General features: G+C 35.0%; 1 protein-coding gene across 1 annotated transcript in view; it reads right to left on the minus strand.

Annotated features, from left to right (window-relative positions):
• TOX (thymocyte selection associated high mobility group box) overlaps positions 1-22,715 on the minus strand; it is a 217,146-nt gene that overhangs the window by 101,542 nt on the left and 92,889 nt on the right. The window contains exon 2 of the mRNA XM_032222439.1: positions 3,493-3,558. Coding sequence (XP_032078330.1) covers positions 3,493-3,558 — 66 coding nt within the window. The remainder of the gene's footprint in view (positions 1-3,492; positions 3,559-22,715) is intronic.

Raw genomic sequence — 22,715 nt, forward strand, 5'->3', positions numbered from 1 at the left:
ATGTTCCTTTTGCTGAAAACAATATTTTATCTTTGGTTCTTGTGTTATATTCATGTGAACTCTTGTTTATGTAAGAAACTTTGAATCTCTAACTTCTGCACTGACTTACTGACAACCCTGTCATGGCTTTTGGAACCTTGGATTGATTATGGGCTATTCTTCTATATCCTCCTATTTAAAATCCAAATCATTCAGGCAAGTGTCTGAGACATCCTTTAAATGTTATCTGTTTAATAAATTATGAACTACCATAACAATTGTGTGAGAGTAGTGAAACCAGTTTGGTGACGTCGTGTAGGCAATTCACTGGAAAAAAGCAATTATGTTTGGAAGAATTAATGGTAAAAGGAAACCAGGCCACCAAATAACACACAATCAAAGTTGACCACTGCTAGAATATAGAACAACTCAAAGAAGTAGTGCAAGATTTGAAGATGTGGAAAGACCTGGCCCAAAGAATTGCCAAGAGTCAGACACAACTGAATGAATATCATCATCAGTGAAACCATGAAAGTGTCATGTGTATAACTATGGAAATTTGATATATCAACTTGACCAATTCTACAAAAAAACAGATTACTACTGAAACGTTTAGGGACCCTATTTAGATATTTCTAACAGGAGCATTGATATGGGTGCGGTAGCTCAGTGGCTAAGACGCTGAGCTTGTCAATCAGAAAGGTTGGCAGTTCAGTGGTTCAAATTCCTAGTGCCATTTAACAGAGTGAGCTCTGTTCGAAAGCATGTAAAAATGCAAGTAGAAAAATAGGAATCACTTTGGTGGGAAAGTAAGAGTTTTCTGTGTGCCTTCGGCATTTAGTCATGCAGGCCACATGACCATGGAGATGTCTTCAGACAGTGCTGGCTCTTTGGCTTTGAAACAGATATGAGCACTATCCCTTAGAATCAGGAACGATTAGCACATATGTGCAAGGGGAACCTTTACCAGAAGTATTAACTTATATCCGTGATGGCAAACCTATGGCACACGTGCCACAGGTGGCACATGGAGCCATTTGTCAGGGCATGCGAGGCTTGTTAGCTAGCCAGCACATATGCGTGCACTGGCCAGCTGATTTCAGCCTTCTTTTGAGGCTATTTTTCGCCTTCCGGAGGCTTCCCTGAAGCCTCCAAAGCGCAAAAACCCAGCCCTACAGGCAAACTGGAACTTTGGGAATGGACTTCTGGTTGCTCCTAGAGCTGTTTTTCACCCTCCAGAGCCTTCAGGGAAGCCTCCTGAAGTCCCCTGAAGGCTCCAAAAGTAAAAAAATCAGCCCTACGGGGACCCTGGAAGTTCAGGAATGGTGACTTCCCGTTTGTCCATAGAGCAGATTTTCAACCTCTGGAGTCTTCAGGGACTTTCAGGAGGCTTCTCTGAAGGTTCCAGAGTGCAAAAACTAGCCCTACAAGGAATCCACAAGTGACTTCTGGTTTGTCCTTGGGCCTGTTTTTCGCCCTCCGGAGCCTTCAGGGAAGTCTCCTGAAAGCTCCAGAGGTTGAAAATCAGCTCTACAGACAAACAGGAAGTCACCATTCCCAACTACCGGGTTCTCATAGGTTCGTTTTTGCCCTCCGGAAGTTTCAGTTTCAGGGAAGCTCCTGAGGCCTCCAGAGGATGTTTGGGGGCGGGATGTGGGAAGGCTGTTTTCACCCTCTCAGGTTCCTAGAAAGCCTCTGGAGCCTGGGGAAGGCAAAAAAAAAAAACAACGCGGCAAAAGCGGGGTGGTGGTGTCACTTTTTAAAATAGTCTTTCTACTTTTTAATCAATTTTTAACTTTTAAATTTAAAGTTTTAATTTCACCACTTGAGAGGTTCAGCTTTTACACCCCACTGGTAAAGCATTTAGTGAATTTTGTTTTTCTACTAAGGAAAAAAACCCAGCTAAACATGGCTGTGAAACGCCCAGACAATCCAAGATAAAAGACTTTTTTTTCCAGATAACTGCAAGTAAGTCTCCTTTTCTCTTTTCTTTCCCCCTTGCGACCCCTGGCAAACAAACCTAGTCCCTTTCGGGATTGGGAAGAGGATGACTGCTTCTCTATGGAGGAGAGAGTTACAATTCCAGTAGGAGTTGGAGGGGGGAACAAGAATAATATTAGGAACAATTTTAAAGGAGACTTGGATTTGGTTGCTAAGAATTGCCTACTAACATTGTTGTATTTGACCAGCTCCTGAAAGCAAATGGGGGGATTAAAGAATGAAAATCTCTTATGAGAAAACACATTAATAAGCTAGCTAAAGAAGTAAACAGCAAAGCTCACATTCCAAAGCTTACCCATGACGTTCCGGCAGCCTGTGTGGACTGAGGATCTTAGGGCAAAGGGGATGTGGTGGAGAGGTTGTTCTTGGAGAGACACAGGATCTTATTCCACTGCTAACACCTTTCTGAACAGGGGCAAATGGCGCAACACGAGAGTGGTTTTGATCTCTCTATCCCAACTCTTACACTGAAAGGTACATTCCAATGAGCTAAATAGGTCTTGAGCAATGTCTAGATGCACCAAAGAACCAATGCATCAATGAACTCACTTGCTTGGAGTTAAATATTGGTCAATGGAATGCAAGGGAGCTTGGATTTGGTTTCCTTGTGACTAGGTATGCATTTTAGGCTGATCCCTCTTAACTCTGTCCCTCCTACATTTTTATCTGAAAGCAACGTTCTGAGTCAGATGTTAGTCAAATCTTTGTTTTAATACACTGACTTTATGTAGTGCTATGATTCTATATTGCCAATCCTTAAAAGTTTGGGTTCTTCCAATGACATGATATAGCATAAACAAAAGAAATTACACACTGCATTAATAATGTGATCTCTATTTCAAAGGCTTGACAGATATATTTTAATGGCTACTAGATACCATCTAAATAAAGATATTATATTTAAAACAATTATGCTATTAATATTCATCTATTAGCAATAGAATATTGTCTTTATTCTCCCTGGTATACCCACATGTAATTAATTATTTCCTGACTTAGTTTTGGATTCATTGGATCTTCCTGCCAGGCTAGCATGGATTGGAAAGCAATTAGATAGCATGATTTCCCACTTATGACAATCTCTCAATCATCTTTCAAATTTGAATCAGCCATTTTGTCAAATAGGACTACATACAACAGTAAAGTAATAGACAATAGTCTATGGCACCTGTGGCTGACAATGATTAACTTGTCTGCAGTTAGATAAACAAATAGCAGACACCTGTAAAGATTACTTCCTAAAGGTATAACAACTGTTTGGCAACGATCATGCTGGCAAAACAGCTGCTTCCATTCTGGAGCACAAAGAAAGTAGTGTCTTCAGCAACTGTCAACTCTGATGCTTTATCAGTGCTATCTCATTAGCTAGAAAGAAGGCTTAAACGCTTTGTTTATAAATTATGATTATTTCTGATTGCAGCAGTTACTGATAGTGCCACTCATTTGCAATGCAATTCTTTGAATTTGTTTAATTACAATTTGAAACAAGACAGAGAAGATTAATTAACCCACCTGGCTGGCTGGCACATACTCCTGGCTCGGCTCTGTCATACTCATATACATGTTTTCACCGTCAAACTGCAAATAGAAAAAAAAATCAACAATTTTTAATATGTCTAGAAAAATGTGATAGCTATAATAAAAAGAATTACAGCTTGCTTCGAAAGGCTGTTTCTGTTGTCATCCTTATTGACCCTGGATGTCAGTGATTAGAGGTAATTAGTGCTCTAGTAATTACAGTAAGCAATGAATGGTTTCTTTTCATCTGCAATCTGTTTTAAAACAAAATGGCTCATTTTCAATACCATGTATATATACTGCTGTTAGGATAATGAAGTAAAATGTGACTTGAACATTTCTGATATGGAAAGAGTACTATAAAAAAACAATAAATGTTTTTAATAGATTATCTATTTTGGTCCATACAAAAATAAAATCAAGCCAGTCTTGTATCTTAATGTATTGCCCATTTGGAAAATAAGGAAAACCAGTAAATGTTCAAAATATTTCAGGCAAATTTATCAAAACAGTTAAAGATTCTATTTTTATACTAGAATAAAAATAAATATCTATATAGTTATAAATGAAATTATCACAATAGAAAACTAAGATAATTTATACATTTTTTCTCTTAATGATTAAACTTAAATGACAATAAATTCAGCAATTAAACTGATAGCATAATATTTAAAAATATTTTTTTCTTCATGCCTATTGTAATCCACATTTTTAGACTGTCAAAACACATATAGCAGGTGATTAAATATATATTTTATCCAATACCTTCAGAAATATATTTGGTATACCCAAACTTTCCTAATATTATAGTACCACTACCTAGATTGCAAAAATAATTATACTGATATGAGGTACTTCATAAATTTTTTTAGGATAGTAGGGTTCTGTTCATATACGACAGGAAAATCAGAACAAAGTGTAGTTTTCAGATTTCATGATCAAATATCATGAAATATATATATATTGTTTGTCTTTAGAAAAGTACAGAAGATTCCCCCAGATTATTTTTATAAAGACTGTGAAGAACTTAGTTCTTTACTCTCTCTGTAACTGAAATAATTTCCTGACCCAGGTTGATAAGAATCTTTTTTTTTACAGTCCCATTGGAAAGATATTTTCTAAAGCCTCCAGAGCTAAAACTGCTCTCTTTTGTAGAGCTGTTGAAATGTTTAATCTTTTAAATTGAGAGAAGGCTGGCAGGTTCTCTTATCTTTTAAAGTTAAAGTGGAGACTAAAACTCAGAACCTTTGATCAATCAATCAACACTCAAGCTTTCTGTATGACTTTGTTCCAGTCTACATATTGCCTCTAGCTTTTTTTGCACCAAATTTGTATCTGCAGCATAAGGCAGAAATAGTGAAACAGAAATTGTATACCTGGCTGAGTTAAAAACTCTGCATTATGTTACATGTAGAGTGTGATGCTGGCACTTGCTTTTATGCAAAAATAATCTCAGAGAGAACACTGTACATTGGTAACAGAGGTTCAGATTTGGTTGTATTAAGCATGGATCTTGGTGGAAAAACAGACACGTAAGAAGAGGAGGTAAGTGAAATAAAGGACAGTGAGCGTTGAATGATTACAATAAGAGAAGGTTCAAGTACTAAATGAAAAAGTATTAGAACTGCTTTTACTTAAGTACAATAGGCTAATATGCAAACATTGCTATATATTTATATATTAGGCATACAAAATCTCATGTAATTTTTATTAACTATTGATGAAAAGTTTGCTCGCGATCCTACAGCCATACATCTAGAAATTAACTACCTTAATTAAAGTGGGACTCATATCCATCATGAATAATATAGTATAGTAGTACTAACTCAACAATATTGAGCTATCAGTCAGACTGATTTTCTAAATTCTCTGCCTCAAATTAACTAGCATTTATTTTGGCTTGCCATAATGTCTAAAACAACTTGTGTCATATAGCAGTTAATGTGTTGGACTAACAAATTATAACCAACACTCACAAGAGGTAATGAATCTATAAATGACCTTAATGAAAGAGAGGAGGAAATACTGTCTAGGAAACAATCAAAGGAGAGAATAGGAAGACACCAGAAGACATCTTGTTTCTTTTTGGTTCAGTATTCTTTGTTCCCTGATCAAGGTAACACAAAGTAACAATGTACCACATAACAGGCAACCAAGGAGGCAGATCTCAAAAAAGATTATTGGGTAGTATGCAGCTTTTATTTGAACTTTTAAAAAGTTTGATGAGATGATAATTGTCGTGGAAAATACGCAGAAGCATATAGTTTTGGATAAAGATTTACAAAAGAATCTTAATCTGAAGTTGCAGACCAAAGAGATATCCCCATAACCGGAGAATTTATTGTCAATCCCATGTATTTGAACTTCAAGCCTCCATATCCTTGCAATACTAGGAACCTGAAAAAATGGGGAAATGACAAATTCTTTTTTACTCCAAAGATGGAGAGAGATCTGAGAATGGATTTATTACATATAAATGGAAACCACTTCTATTTAGACCTTGTTAGGAAGATAGAGCCACTGTGGGGGCAGAATTTATTATATTTAATTAGACAACAATTAATAAGAGATGGCAGTAAGAAACAAATGTGGATATTTGATCCAGGACATTTGGGATGATTTGTGATAGACAGAACACTATGGTAAACTTTCTACGAGTGGTTTACAATAATAGTTTGTTAAGAGAGAGTTCTGAATCTTTTTGTCTTTTAATGCTATCTTGTCATTAATATGTAGAAGACGTCATTAATTTGCAAATAGATTTACTAGTTTAAACATTTTGGGAGTGCCTGTTTTGCAAGAGGTGGGAACCAACATTTTAGTAATGTATTAATCAGTGTTCAATTAATATGTGTATATGTGTTGTTTTAATTCTTTCTGATGCATTTTTAATTGTTGTGTGGTTTTTTGTTTTTTTTTTGTCCTTTTTAAGTGTTGCATTTTAAACTTTGTTTTGAATAAAAATAAAATTATGACAAGAAAAAAAAGGCAAAAGAGGCAGATAATGCCCACAGTCACTCAACTGTCAGAGATAGAAACTTAGGAAATACCCACCCTAATGGATCAAGTAATTAAAAAGGGACGTGGGAAACCCGAGTCTTCAGATTTGCAAGATTCTGTTAATGCAGCCTTACAACAAAGCAGAATAAATCTATCTTGTCATATTTCTTGTTTGGTTTACTTGGGAGGGTTGACATTAGAGGAACACACATGGAAGCATGTAATCTATAGAATCAATATGATCAGGAGATGCTGAATGTTAATGATACTCAAGAACATTGAAATTATAGGGAAGGAGATTCAGGGAAGGAGATTCAGAGAAGGTATTACAACAAATTTTCTAAGAGTAGGAGCTACCAATCGGTGGAAAAGGTTGCTTCCTAAAGCAATATCTTTTTTTTCATTGCAAATTTTTTTGTGGTATAACTCCTTTGTCCCATAAAACCCAGCATTGTGATTTTTGCTATTGAGTGGTGCCTCAGCCAAGCTTAAAGAAAATTGGAACAGCTACTCAAGGAGCACGGTGACATGGAACAGAAGAGCATTCAGTTTAAGATATACAGTTTTACCCTATTGTAGTTCTAAGTGGTACCAGTAAAAATAATAATAATGAAATTAATAAAATAACAATAGATAGTAACATCAATGTAATCAATTGGCAATGAAAATTTTCATCCTAAATCAATCAGGAAAGTCCTGATCTAATTTTTTATAATCCTTCATTGTATCTATTAATATATAGGACTCTCAGGAATAATTCTCTCTTCATTCAGATTGGGAGAGTGGAGGCTCAAAATTCTATTGGAAAAACTTTATAATAAGAACCAAAATAGTAAAAACAATAAATTTCTAATAAAGTCGTAATTACCAGTAGCTTATAGAATATAATTTCAAATATAATATATAGTTACCTGGAAGAAATCTCAATTGAATTAAAGGATGTGTCTATCAGTTTATAAAACAATATTCAACTAGATATTATATGAATTTCATTTATAGATAAAACACACTTTGAAGCTCTAATATGAAGTAATACCAACATGGGTAAAAAATTACTTATCTTCTAGTTATCATTTTTCTCATTTCTCATGTCAGTTTCTCTACTCTGTTACAAAGCATTGTCCAGGCAGGGGTGTTCCCCATAATTTATGGAAACAAATGCTGATTTTGAAGAATCTCCATTTACACTTATTTATTTATCAAATTTGTACAGGTGCCTGTCTCAACAAAAGCAATTCTGGATAGTGCTTACTAATCAGGTTAGAAACTACAAAGATAAAAAACATCAAATATAAAAATATAATCTTCCTCCTAGCATCTTCCCTAAGGTGACCAGACAGCCCACTTTTGGCGGGATAGTCACGCTTTTTCACAATTTTTCCCGCGTCCCATTTTTTAAAAAAAACTCCCAATTTTTTTTAAAGTTATGAAAAAGCCTCCAGCCGCCGAGGCTCTCCTAGCAACTGGGAGCGTATATTCTTCTTCGAGACGAGCACATTCCTGCCCGCGCGTGAACAGAGCGCGTGAACAGTGCGCGCCTCTCTCCAGTCAGGCCAGCACAGAGAGTCTACTCCTGGGACTGTCGGTTACGACCGCACCACACTTATCTCAGTTCACAGCAGGGCTGTGGAGTCTGCTGCTTCCAGCTCCACGTCCTCATCAACATGCCGCTCCCGCCCGCCCCCGCTATGAATATTCATATTCTTCGCCCTCGCGTCACTAGGAATATTCATAGCAGGGGTGGGCTGGAGCGGCATGTTGATGAGGACATGGAGCTGGAAGCAGCCGACTCCACAGCCCTGGTTCACGGCACCCCAAACAAGTTCAATAATATCAAGGGCAACATACGAAATCGACTGATGAACAAAGAAGTTACTAAGCAGGTATGTTAATTTTGTAGTTTAAACTATAAATTGCACAAAATTATGTTTTTGTCGAAGTGACACACAACGCGAGTTATGCTCGGTTTTTTGCCGATTTGTTATGGGCTGTGCCAAAGTAACAGAATGTGTAAGTGGCATCCACATATGGGTACTTCATTTATCTTGCTGAAATAATGAATGCATGATTCTGTGTTGGCCTGGTGATTTTGCTCAGGAAGGAGCCCCAAAAAGGCATATGCTGAAGATTCTTCCATCATTGTTTGGTAGCCAACATATTGCAAAATAGCATAAACTTAAATCTGGAAAATAAAATATCTTTAATTGACAATTTGAGTTACCTAAGTTAAAGGAGAGACACAGATTTCCCCCAAATAAACCTTCAAATCATTCCATTAAACATCTGAAAACTACCTTAATATTACCAGCAAAACATTGATTTTTAACTCATTTATTTTATTACAAATTATTAATCCATACTATTCTTCTACTGTTTTGAATAGCAATGTTTTAAATTTGTTTTTATCTTCTAGATATATCTTTAGGTCCACAGTCAGTCATGATTTCTCATCAATTATTTCCCTTAAACACTTCAAGAAGTAAAAAAAGATATATTTTAATCTGCCTTCATATGTTAGGACTATCATACCCATATATCATTATATGTATTTTAATTCTCCAATAAAAACATACCTCTTTCTTTCTTTCTTTCTTTCTTTCTTTCTTTCCCTCTTCTCCTCTCTCCCCCCCAGTCCAATGTTTGCAACTTAAATTAACTCATTTGCTGTTTAAATGTCTAGCAGAACCAAATGTCTGGTCAAATGTGGAATATAAGTGGGATAAATTTTAAAGCTATACAAGAGAGGTCAACCCAGACTTGTCTTATTACCTGTACTGCTGACATAAGTTAATGCAACACTTGAGAGAGGCTGTAAGTCTCTTTAGCTTTCTGCCTTGAGTTGCACATGTCAGTGCTTGGCTGAGTCCCAGAATTATTATCATCCCTCTGTGTAGCATACAGCCTCAATGGAACATGCAGTACTGAACCCAGCAGGGTAGCACAAACAGGATCCAGATAAGTAGAGAAGAAGAGAAACTAGACAGAGACATAGTGAACATATCAAAGGCATCCCTGGATGTGCTACTACATTGTCTTATGTGAGGCTGTAGGCATGTGGAGGTGAACTATGTCCTCTCTCTGTGAGATTTCATCTTTTTTGACCCTGAGGGTTAAATACATTTTTAAAAGACTGCTAGAGTCTTGAAAACTACAAACAAACATTTATTGAAGATAGAATTAAACCTCACAGACATAAATTTGAAAGGGACAATCAATACAGATATTCTGTATCCTCAATTTAGATAACTCAGAGCCTTTGAGACTTCTTAAGTCCCACATACTTGGCTGTAGCTATCAAATAGAAATAAGTATCATTTTCAGTTGAGGTAGAATTTTTTGGATTAAAAGAAAAAGGATCTCACTTTTATTTAATATTTAAAGCATTTGAAAGCTATTTATCTGTGGATTATATGTGTAATAGTGCAACATATCAAAAGGCATCAGATTTGTGAAATATGTTGCTCTGGTAAATTGCTTGCACTCTCCCACACCCTATAGCAAGCACTTTTGGCCCAGACACACTCAAAGCACTACTCACCTGCCTTTTCCCACCTGACAGCAGCCACTCCCAACACAGCTTTGCTGGCCATCTATGCACTTCTTCCCACCCAGTAGTAGCTATCTCTGGCCAGACAGCTGTGCTCCATGCTGGCTGCCTGTACAATCTCTCCTGCCTAGCTTGATGGCCTACTTGCAAAGCACCTGAGATTGTTTAATATTCTTGCATAATGGCAACAACATTGGCAGGTTTGCTGACACTAAGTGATGCAGTTGCATGTTTTCAAACTTGGCTTGCATTGCTTAGTGACAGAAATTCAAGCTCCAATTACCATAGTTAACTGAGGACTACCTGTACTGCAGCCTTTATTATCAGAGGTATCTAGCTTCAATGTACAATCTGTTTTCATATCATACTGGTACAGCCTAAAGTGCATTCTCTCTATCAGAATATAAATATCAATGCCCTGATATTATGGCATCTGGATACTTTGCAATTCCAGCTTATTCTTTTGCCAGCACTTTTTAAAAACAACCTTTTTTTTAAATGTGAAGGGGAATTAAAAAAATTAAATAAGGGCTAACAATGTTCATGAAAGGACTGGTATTCTTATACAATGGTATCTGGTAACATTTAATGCAATATACACATTAGTCATATGTAATAACCAATTCAGTCACTAATCAGACTTAAATCATGTCCACTTGATAATCACTACAATTACATTATATGATTTTCTCCAGTTAAATTCAGCTGGTAACCATGTATTTTACTCAGCAAAACAATGTTTTGCCTTTTTCTGGAATGGTTCCCCTCACCCTCACCCCAATTCCTAGTTTAATGTACAACATTGGGACCAGGTTCTGAGCTTGACTGCCTTACTTTTAAATTTAGTTTTCCTTAGCAAGAAGAATATCTTTAAGGCTACAATGCCAGAGAAAGTGGCACATAAGAATAACAAACACCACAAACATTGTTCTAGGATAGCAAAAGATAAAACCCAAATGAACTATGACAAGTGCAGGTTGAGAGGTGGCCTAAGGGTCCTATTAGCTATAGCTCTTTCTGTGTCTGTAACTCTTCACCACACCTGATTAAACAGACAGATTCAAATATAACTGGAAATCCTTTCAGGCTAACATTTCTTCCACTCACCAAAAATAAATACCAAACACAACTTTTTCCCTAATCTGAATGGACTTAAAATAGACAGCAGGGGGAAAAAGGCAACTCAATTGAATTGATCATAAAAATCAGCAGTAAATATTCATATAGGTCACCATTAGCCACACATATTTTTACTCCAGCACCAGTGTGTTGGAATAGAATTACTGAAGTAGAGATGAAGAGGGCTAATTCCAGAATTTAATGTTAAAAGGACTATTTTATATTGCTAAGATTATCACTTCCAGGAAAGTATTTCACCAGGATACAACTGTACTAGAGGAAGAGAATCATTGTTCCTTCAAAAAATACCAAGAAAATATTCTATTATGCTTGCTAGACTTGAATTAATTATAATTTTATATTCAATTTCTGTATCTGGTAACTAACAAACTCTTCTGGAAAATGGAGTTTTATTTAAGAGTCACTTCAATAGTATGATGGGCACAATATAAATTTAATAATAAATAAGCTCTGAATTTTGAAATAATGTACTTTCTGAAGAAGAAGTTGTTTTTATGGATTATATTCGCTATTATATTACATATGTACTGGAATGCCATTTGTGAGTTTTAATGAGAGTTCACTGAATTCCTAGCTATATTTTAATTAAACTTCTAGTCAGTTTGGAGAGCTTCTTCAAGGCATCTGCAGATTAAGTTCATTACAACAGTTTAATTGGAAGGTAAACAGCATATGAGTAACATTTTTCGGATCACGTTACAAGAAAGGATGGAACCGCTAAATCATATGCAAATACCAGAAACTGGCATACATAATAATCAGACTGATAGGAGCACTTGAGACAAGCACATGTTGAAGATTATCTTAAAACTATGGATTGGATTTTCCAGGGGAAATTAAAATTAAAATGAATCCCATGGCACCTAGCCCTAAGTTGTTAAAACAGGAAGTGTCTAATATTAGTTTCTTGAAGAATGAACTATCAAGTTCTTTAAGATAGATGCATCTTCCTTTTGAAAAGAGACCTTTTTAATGCAAGGATTTTATTTTCTTGGAAGGAATTCTCAGATCAACAATTAAATAAAAATCTGTAGTTCTTTTAATTCTTGCAAGGTTGTCGATGGATATTCACAGTCATCCAGGTCATGGTTCTCCCAAAGGTGTTTTTTCAAAAGGCAACTGGACTTTCTGATTTTTGACTGGATGATGGGGAATGCAAAAGAATGCAAATGACCAAGCCTACAAGGAATATACCTTTTTTTTTGGAGTATAAGATGAACCTTTTTCCCCTCAAAAAAGCGGGTGAAAATCTGGATGTGTCTTATACACTGAATATAGCATTTTTGGCCTCCTGAAACACCCTCCCCTTCACCAAAATGGCCGTGCATAGCAGTGGTGGGTTTCAAAAATTGTTCGAACCTACTCTGTGGGTGTAGCCTCCTTTGTGGGAGTGGCTTGCCGGCCATATGACTGGTGGGAGTGGCTTGCTGCACATGTGATCGGATATGAAGATGCCGATGACACTTGTCAGAACCACCTTAAATTATCTCACACACAGCACTGGCATAAATAAGAATATGTATGTATGTATCCGAAGGAATTGGACGGGTCGTTTCGGACCCTAGCTGTCCCGTAGAGACAGTGAAAGGTTAGGGGAGATCCAGTGACCTCAGAGACGTTTGCCAGCTCCTTCTGGATTAGCTGTAAGCTAACCGAAACTGCAGGTTGCCCCTAAGAATGGTGGAAGTGATTTCAACTGGTAAGCTGATTTTATTATTCAAAGAGAGACGGTCTGCACTAAAATTTAAGCTAATTGAAACCAAAGAACAGAAGAATCTAGCGGCGAATTGGGTGTTTTTTTATGGATTTATGGCCGGTGGTTACCCTATTTCTTAAATGTTTTAAAGATTACTTCAACATTCCCTCTGACTCTTCTTAAGTGGGCTGTAAACTAATTTACTACAAGTTGGCTTCTTACGATCTGACACTTTTATTGCTTGGCTGTGTTGGTCTAAGATCAGAGAAGATCGCACAGCTCCCAGCGTGTTCTTACTTGCAAATATCTTAGAGCTTCTAGCTGCGTCACAACATGGCGTCTATACATGCTTCAAGTGATTCGTTTCAAATGATTTTCTCTGCATTTCAAAAGTTGTTTGACACATATGAAAGATTTGAAAAAAAACTGGACTATTTAACATTAAAATATGAAGAAAAAAGTGAGAACGTTGAATGTTTGAATGTTCCTGAAATACAAATGAAGAATGTCAGAAACGAAGTTTCTCAACTTGCTGACATGCCGGGCGTCTGGTTTACTTCGGAGGGAGAAAGAGGTGCAACGCTTGAAAGGGGGGCAGCCATACCGAAGATTTATTTTAAAAGACAGAGCGCAGGAGGAATGAGAAGCATTAAAGAACCTATACTTCATGAAACATCATTTGCAGAATTTTCGATACCAACCTTGAGAATTAAAGACAAACTGAAAAGTGCAACAAGCCTGGGACAACGTTATTATTACATCAGAGGCATCCTGAGCAAAAAGGTGCGAAGATATTCCTGTTTGGACTTGCTTATAAAAACATTTGGTAAATCTGTTCCACGAATGGCATATAGGACTAAGGAAGTTTCGTTATTGGAGAGACATAGGCTGATAGATGAAAGAATACAATTTAAAATCAGCTAAATCTAATTACTCTTATTTGTAATAGACATAGCTGAATAATAATTGATATTGATAGTAATGTATATAATGTGGAGTTGATATGATAAATAATAATTGGATATGAGAAGGGAAGGTTGGAAATATTTTTGGACCATATACAAAGGTTATTAATCACAATAATTATCACTATTAAAAAATAAAATAAAATATATACAGTTAAATGTTAACTAATATGGGGAAATGTTACGATATACGATATAATTACATAAAGAAGGGAGAATGATAATAAACTATATTGCATGGAAGATGGAATTCTTGGTATTAAATACTATGGATGTTCAGCTAAAATAGGATGGATTTGATGTTAATAGAGGATTTTACAAACAAGTAAATGAAATGTCAGCATGTGGTTATGGATTAAATCTTTGGCATAGTTAAGGATGAAGGATGTTTAAATAACTGTAGTCAACTAAAAGTGGAGGTATAATGATGTCAATATGGTAAACATTTGAGTTAAGATATTTGAATTAATATGAATTAATGGAAGAGATGCACCAAAACATGTTGTAACCAGCTGATTTTTTTTTATAATATATACCTGTGTTCTTTTTTTTTCTTTTTTTCTTTTGTTTTTCTTTTTTTCCCCTGCCTTGTTTTTTGTTCTTTTTGTCTTCTTTGTCTTTTTTTTTTCTTTTCCCACTAGTGTGGGCATGTATTGTTTAAGAAACAAAAATTATTATTATTATTATTATTTTAATAACAATTATAGTCAAATGAAAATGGATATATGATGATGGTGACATGTAAGAATATTTGAGTTAAAATGCTCGAGTTAACATGAACTATGTTTGTTGACTGTGGAAGAGATGCGCAAAAGTCTATTTGTAACCAACTGATATACTTTCTATAGCATGTAAAGAAGGATGTTGTATTTGTTTTAAATTAAAAATTAATTTTTTTTAATAATAATAAAAAAAGAATATGATGTAAACTTGTTTTTTAAAAGGCATCTTTGGTTTGCGTTAAAACAACTTCAACACATGCAATGTTCTGATTGCACCACAAACACAGTAGTCATCCTTACCTTTCACAGAGGCACTGAGTTTTATAAATATGAGCATGATAGTGTAGAATAATCATATCCAAGGACCAGTGGTGCGTTTCAAAAAATTTTGGAACCTCTTCTGTAGGTGTGGCCTGCTTTCCGGGTCCACTGGTGGAACGTCTTCTAACTGGTTCGGAAGATTTGACGAACCAGTTCTACTGAATAGGTGCAAACTGGTAGGAACCCACCTCTGGTGCATAGCCTTTAGGAGGCTTATACAGTGCTCCTGGGGGCTGGGGAGGGCAGAAATGAGTGAAAAACGGACTGTTTTTCACTCATTTTTGCCCCCCACCCCAGCCCCAGGAGCACTCTATAAGACTCTTAAAAGCTATCCATGCCCTTTTTTTGACAATTTTCGTGAAAAACATGCCATTTTTGGGAGGTCTGCAGAGAGCAAAAACTTTTTTTAAATTTGCATCTTCAAAATCTTGTTGCGTCTTATACGCCGGTGCGTCTTATACTCTGAAAAATATGGTAAATCCTTTCATTATCCACTATCCAGTCAGTCTGCACACACACATACATATATAATAACAATACAATGGATATTTTAATATTAAACCAAAAGCTTAAAATAAAAATATTTTATACAACAAATCATGAGTTGTAAATTATTTTTTCAATGTTATGCTCAACTTTGGATAAAAAATCAAATAATTTTATCCTTGTAATATTTATATCCTAAACTGTAATTAATATTGATAAAATACTTCTCAATAATAAGCTATTGAAATATTACAATGTTAATAATAGTTATTCATACTATATAAGCATCATGTACTAAAACAATGCAATATATCAAGATTTATAACAACAGAATAATAATTAAAAATGTATAGAACAGGATAAAACAATCTAATCTGAATTGAAACCCCTCTATGTTGCTACTATTGATAGCACATGGATACCAAGAGGAATAGATGGATGGATGGATGGATGGATGGATGGATGGATGGATGGATAGATAGGTAGATATGAATGGATAGATGGATGGATGGATGGATAGATAAAAGAGAAAGAAAGAAAGAAAAAGTTCTACAAATCCCAACACATACCATGTTTCCCTGAAAAAAAGACCCAGTTGTAAAAATTTCAGGATGCTCGTAATATAAGCCCTACCCCCCAAATAATACCAGTTAACATCGTCAGCCAGACAGATGCATTTAGTACCACATTTCCCCCCAAAAAAGACTTAACTGGAAAATAAGCCCTAATGTCTCTTTTGGAGCAAAAAATAATCTAAGACCCAGTCTTATTTTCTGGGAAACACGGGTAGTTCTCAAGGAAATAAAGCCATTGACATAAAAGCCCTACTCTAATGACCACATTGTTTTAATAGTTAAACATGAACACTTTATCTCCATGGTCTCAGGTATTCTGATCAAATTATAGGTTTTTTAAATTCTTTATTTAAAAAAAAACCTCTTGAAACTTTCAGAAAAGCCTATTTTCCTCCAAGCTAAAATTCCTACTTTCTTCACCTTTTCCAGGCGATGTGCTCTAGATATTTCAAATAGTTTTTCACCAGGTGACCATTTATAAGGCAGAATAGTCTGCAAACTGATTTAAAAGCTAAACAGGTATTCCTGCACATTACAAGGCATCACAGCTGAAGTCTTGGCAATGTAGAGCACAGTGTGAATTATGTATCTGATATTATTTCATGCTGTTAGATACAGCTCACTGAAAATGCACAACTGGGTTCTTTTAGGAATACAAACTAAAAGCAATGTTATGTATTATGCTACAGCAAAAAAATGTATGTCTTACATGGGATTAGCTGATGCATTTATCAAGCAGCCTCCAAGGAAAGTGGAGTTCAAGACTTGAGTTTATCAATAATACATAAACAAACCAACCAATTAGGTACAAAATGGCTATGTTGCCAGACAATATATTAATGATCCAACAATACTACACTGAATAAGAAAGGAAAGGCAAGCAAAGGTTATTAAAATGTCCATAGGACAGGATTACAGGTTAGCCTATTAACCATTTGCTATCCCAAAGAGTGCAGACCAGGTAACAACATTTTCCAGGGACATTTGTAAAAGTAACTTGCTAAGCATTGCCAAAGACAATGTATCTAATTTAAGAACCAGATGTAAAGGGGCTTCAGCATCTTTACAGAAGAAACCTATCTATAACATCCTGCCCATCTGAATAGGTGCTGTAGTACCTATACAAAATATACATATGAGTCACTCTGTTTTATATTGTCCTTCTCTTTTTTAGGTTAATATATTTTCTTTTGATTTTGCTGGGTCTTTTCCATTTTCAGGAGATTAAAACCAGAATTAATTTCAAAACAAACACCAAATTATAACCAGACATAAGTATAGAAGGAAAAAAAATTCCTTCTTGTATTCTCGTTTTTTAAAGGATTAACTTTGATTAAAATATTACAAAGAAAATATGAAAACAATGCATATTCATTAGCATTACCAATCTCCTTTCGCACTAACCTAAAATTAAAATACTTATTTCAAACAGACAAGTTTATCACTTTCTCTCATTTAACTAGTGATAGGAATACTATGAATGTTAGATAAATTGCTAATCCTAAATCTGAAAACTGCATAAAGTAATGTTTCTCAATATATTACTTTCCATATTTGTTGAAAAAGACAACTCTCAAGTTTCTCGGCCCATGTACCCTATGATGATTAATACCAACAATCTCACAAATTGGGCGGAAAAGTTTCCATCAAATCACATATTTCAGTAAACAGAAGCTGATACAATCTCTGCATGATAAAGGATAAACAGAATAATTGTGGTGCTATTTATATGCAGTTATTTATAGATTCAAAACAAGAAAACATTAGGTACAATAGGTCAGAAATTGACCAAGCCAAGTCCAAAAATGCTAGGAAATTTCTAGCGATCAACAGACATATAGACATAAATATTACCTACATAGTATGCAAAACTGACAATCAACAAGCCAAAAGGGAGGGACGAGACCAAATACCTCCCTATCAGCAATCAGCACCCAAATGAGCACAGATTAACTGCAAGAGTAATATCAGATCAACAATCAAGTAAACAATAGCCCTATCAAGGAACTGCTGAACAAGCCAAGAGTAAACAAACCCAACCAAAAACCTCTAAGACCATTCTGCGGGTGGGCTTCTGGCCAGCTTTACTGGTGGTTCGCTCGTGAGTGCATGCATGTGCAGTTCAATTAAAATTGTTCTGCGCATGCGCATAACTCAAGAACAAGATGGTGGTGGAGGAGGAAACTGGTGAACTGGTTTGGGGGCATGGCAGGCCGGAGTCACTGCTGGTTCCAATGACCCAGGCTGCCATAACACTACTGGTTCAGCCCACTCACCCCTGCCACCACAACTGGTCTGTAAGCCAGAAAGGTTGAGGACCTCTGAGCTAATTCTTTCTATTCTTGCTTTTTAATATTTTTTAAAGTACATTTACATGAGAACTCTTCTAACTCAGAAATATTCTCTTTGCAGATACTGCATCCTTAAAACCTCCCATAAATTTTCAGTTTCAAATTTGAAAACTGGGAAAACAATTTCAAAATATGTGTTCTCTATGAGTATTTAATGGCTGATTTGGAGATATGGTTCCTTGTCTTGCTAAAACAGACAACTTATTTTCAGCTTCACTTTCTTCAAAGACTGTGGGACATTAGCTTCTGGGTTATGTTCATATTTAATTGTATTCTTTCTTTCTTTATTTCTTTCTTCTTCCTTCCTTCCTTCCTTCCTTCCTTCCTTCCTTCCTTCCTTCCTTCCTTCCTTTCTTTCACCCACACAATATTTCCTGTTTCACTAGCTTTCATTAACTGCCATATAATTCCAGGAGAGCCACCTCTGTGATTAGCAAAATGTATTTTGCTTCCAATGCTTTACTTTCCCCCCCAAACATGTCTAGAGCAGGGGTGTGCCAATCTCGCAGCCCAGGGGCCGGATTCGGCCCAGGGGTACTTAAATATGGCTCATGGAAACAGCAAAGGATTGGCCTGCAGTACCTCTGCCAGAAAAAAATGGAGCTTGGGAGGGCCACATGCAGCCCTCCCAAGCTCCATTTTCATTAGCCGAGGATTGGAGGAGGCCGTGGCAATCAAAAATGGAGGTTGGGAGCCTGTTTTCACTGGCAGAGTGCTCGGGCTACCATAGGCACCCCAGACATGAGTGGTGATACCCACCTTGGCTCCTCAAGGTCGAACACAACCCTGAGGCGGCCCTCAATGAAATTGAGTTTGATACACCAGGTCTAGGATAATAGTAGAAAATACTTTTTTTTTCTTTCATCATTATAAAATACTTTGTCTTGAACATTTCAGGCTTCTTAAAGCATTCTTTTATACATATTGAATTGTGACTTTTGTGATGAGGTTGAAGAAATGTTTTCCTTCTTCAACACTCCCCTGCAGATACAACTATTCTAGTGTCAGTTTAAACTTTAAATAAACAATTTCTTGTAAGCCATTTTGTTAAGTCTAATTTTGGTATGGTTCTTAGAAGAAATATTTTTTGGTTTTTGAAGATTTTGACTTCAACAGTCCCATTTAAAAACCCTTTAACTTTCTTTAATGACTATAGATTCAGTATCATATTTTTTAGTTCTGAATATGGATGTAATATTGATGACTTCTGAATCTTGCTTCTAAATACTATGTGGTAGATTACCTACTGCATGAATGGATTTTGTTTGGCTTTTTATCCACTTGTTTTTCAATTACATTGTCGTTAGTTTATTCATCAGTACATTGTAAGTTATAAAGATGAGACATTTATTTATTTTAATAAATGAAATCATATGGTTCTTTCTTTCCTTAAATTGTTATTTCTGTTATTTTCTATGCACTACTAAGTCAAATTTATATAGTAATCAGGAGCCACACTCAGTTACAAAATAATACAAACTTTATAATTATTAAGAAATGTAAAGAGTTTCCATGAAGTGAAGATAAAAAGAATTGCTTTAGAACAGAACTTCAAATGATAAAAAGAAAAATAAGTATTAGTGCTGAGGCTCTGAAATACAGTAAATCCCTTATTTCTTCAAGGAGAAATGAAACATTTTTTCTAAATAAACTAAAAAAATTGTTAGTCCTTTAAAATATTGGTGGTCGACCATAAAACTGGGGAGGAAGGGGAGAACCGACTCTGAAAAATTGCTAAATAGTTGTTCTTGTATCTTAAAAAAAACCTCAAAGAAATCACAATTACTGGAATTATTTTTAAGTTCTAAACAATTCATTCTACTTTCTGCATATCATGCTGAATCATTGCTTGAATATGAAATGGTTGAGAATTTTTCCATTGAATGCACAATTTAAACTATATAATCTGTTTTTTTTCAAAAAGTAAAGATATATTTGAAGATTATAAAAAAACAACACAATCAACTTCAGATATCTGCAATAGGAAATACAATATATACACACTTTTGTGCAAGATTTTTCAACTTGCATTAATTTATATGTTTTCAAAAGGTCTCATAGGTATTCACTACACTTAAAAAGATTAATATATTCTAATTTTAATCACTGAAAGGAATATGCTTTACTGCTTCATAGTCTTAAAGTTATACCACTGTACAGAAGCTCTGTGGGTACTCATTATTACTGGATGATCTATTGTACCTGGCAGGTCTTCTGTAATAAAAAAAGGATCTAAGACAACTTAGATTAATTGAGAAAATAACTACAGCTTATTCAGAAATAATGGTTTCAGGAAGACATAAAAAACTGCATACAAATAATATTTGGATTAAATATTTTATCACCTCAATTTTACATTCTGTTCATATTTGAAAAATATAACAGATCTATTTTTGAACTGTTTTTATTACAAAATTATTATTTTATAATTTATTTTCACCAAAATTGTCAGAGCTGAAGTTCTATTCTGATTATTCCACAACTATTTCTTTGAATGTAGATTACAGTTTCTACAATATTACATCAATTCTAATCATTATTTTTAGAAGATAGAGAAGCAAAGCATATTTCTTGGGTCTTTGTTTTTATGACCTCTAAAGCAACGATGCATGACTCTATTAATAATTATAAATGTCCAATATTACATTATGCTTGTCTAAATTTCATGTACTCATTATTACTGCTCATGAAAAAATCAATTATTTCAAATATTATTGGTTTCCATATGGAAAAACATACATTTCACATCTATTTCTTGCACTGTAAATCTCTGGAATGAAAATTGCATACAAATCAATTGAATTTTAATTCTTGATTTATGATTCTTCAGAACTTGAAGCAATTCTTAAGATTTAATATTTTCTATCATGAAAGTCTACTAGAAAATGACCAATTCATGTCTTCATTGTGCAACTGGGGAATAAAATCCAGCCATTTATAAAGATGTTAGCCTTTACTGCACAGTCAAAATGAAGAGTTATGAACCACGTTTTCTGGCATTCATAGCATATGGTATCAACTAATAAAGATGTTTATCTGATCAGGAGCCGTGAACCCCATTATAATTGGTAATTAATATTTTTCAGTGCTTTGTTCTTGTCTGTTAACTCAGATGTGATGTACAAAATAAATGTGAAAAAGACATTAATTATATAATTTTCAGTTTACATTACAGTAATTAATATAATTACATATTAACATGTCTCATGTTTTATACAGTTGATGTTTAAATGTTTAAGTTATCTATTTCTCTTTGATGGGGCAAACATGTATCTTAATTTACTCTGTCTTCAAATTTCAAGACAGAATTTGGAACTGTTTATGCTTTTCTCAAAGTTCCTTACTAGTGTATAAGTTAACAAAATAATCCAAGTATAATTATCACAGTAAACATAACAAGGATATGTGTAAAATGCAATACATATTTACAGCAGCAAAGCTAGTACTGCTGGTAGAAATTAAATTGCCATTGATTGATTTGATTTGGAAAATTTTACCTCTGGTGCTTGTCATGCATTTAAATTCTGTTCTAAAAGATACATACTCAGTTATGACAGCTAACTAAACAAATACAACTCAAATTTAATTGCCTCGTGTATCTAAAAAAAACACATTTCTCTTGTTTTAAAATGATTATTATGACAAATAAATTTAAGAAACACACTTAAGCTCAATCAACAGGTAACACTATTCTTATTTTCTCCAAACAATCCATAACAATTTAATAATAACAAAACCTGAAACAACAAAATGCACATATAGGGTATTACCCACTCTACTATTTGTTTGGCTTTTTTGTTTTTGTTTAGAAATATTAATATTACTTCAAATCCTGTAGAAATCCTGAAGCATTTGGAACATATTTATTACACTATTACAATCAATATTAAAGCACCTGTCATGTAAAGGTAAAGGTTCTTCTCACACATATGTGCTAGTCGTTCCTGACTCTAGATTGCGGTCCTCATCTCTGTTTCAAAGCTGAAGAGTCAGCGCTGTCGGAAGTCTTCTCTGTGGTCATGTGGTAGCATGACTAAACAGTGAATGGAACACTGTTACCTTCCCACCAAAGGTGGTTCCTATTTTTTTACTTGCATTTTCACATGTTTTCGAACTGCTAGGTTGGCAGAAGCTGGGACAAGTAATGGGAGCTCACTCCATTACGTGGGGCTAGGGAATTGAACCGCCGAACTGCCAAACTTTCTGATCAACAAGCTCAGCATCTTAGCCACTGAGCCACCACGTCCCTCCATTTTTGTGCCCCCTCCATTTTGTCCCCTCTACCATTTGTTTGGCTTTTTTATTTTTGTTTTTGTTTAGAAATATAAATATTACTTCAAATCCTGTAGAAATCCTGATGCATTTGGAACATATTTCTTATACCATTACAAATAGTATTAAAGAACCTGGCATG

This window comes from Thamnophis elegans, chromosome 8 (genome assembly GCF_009769535.1).
Source record: "Thamnophis elegans isolate rThaEle1 chromosome 8, rThaEle1.pri, whole genome shotgun sequence".
Lineage (NCBI taxonomy): Eukaryota > Metazoa > Chordata > Lepidosauria > Squamata > Colubridae > Thamnophis > Thamnophis elegans.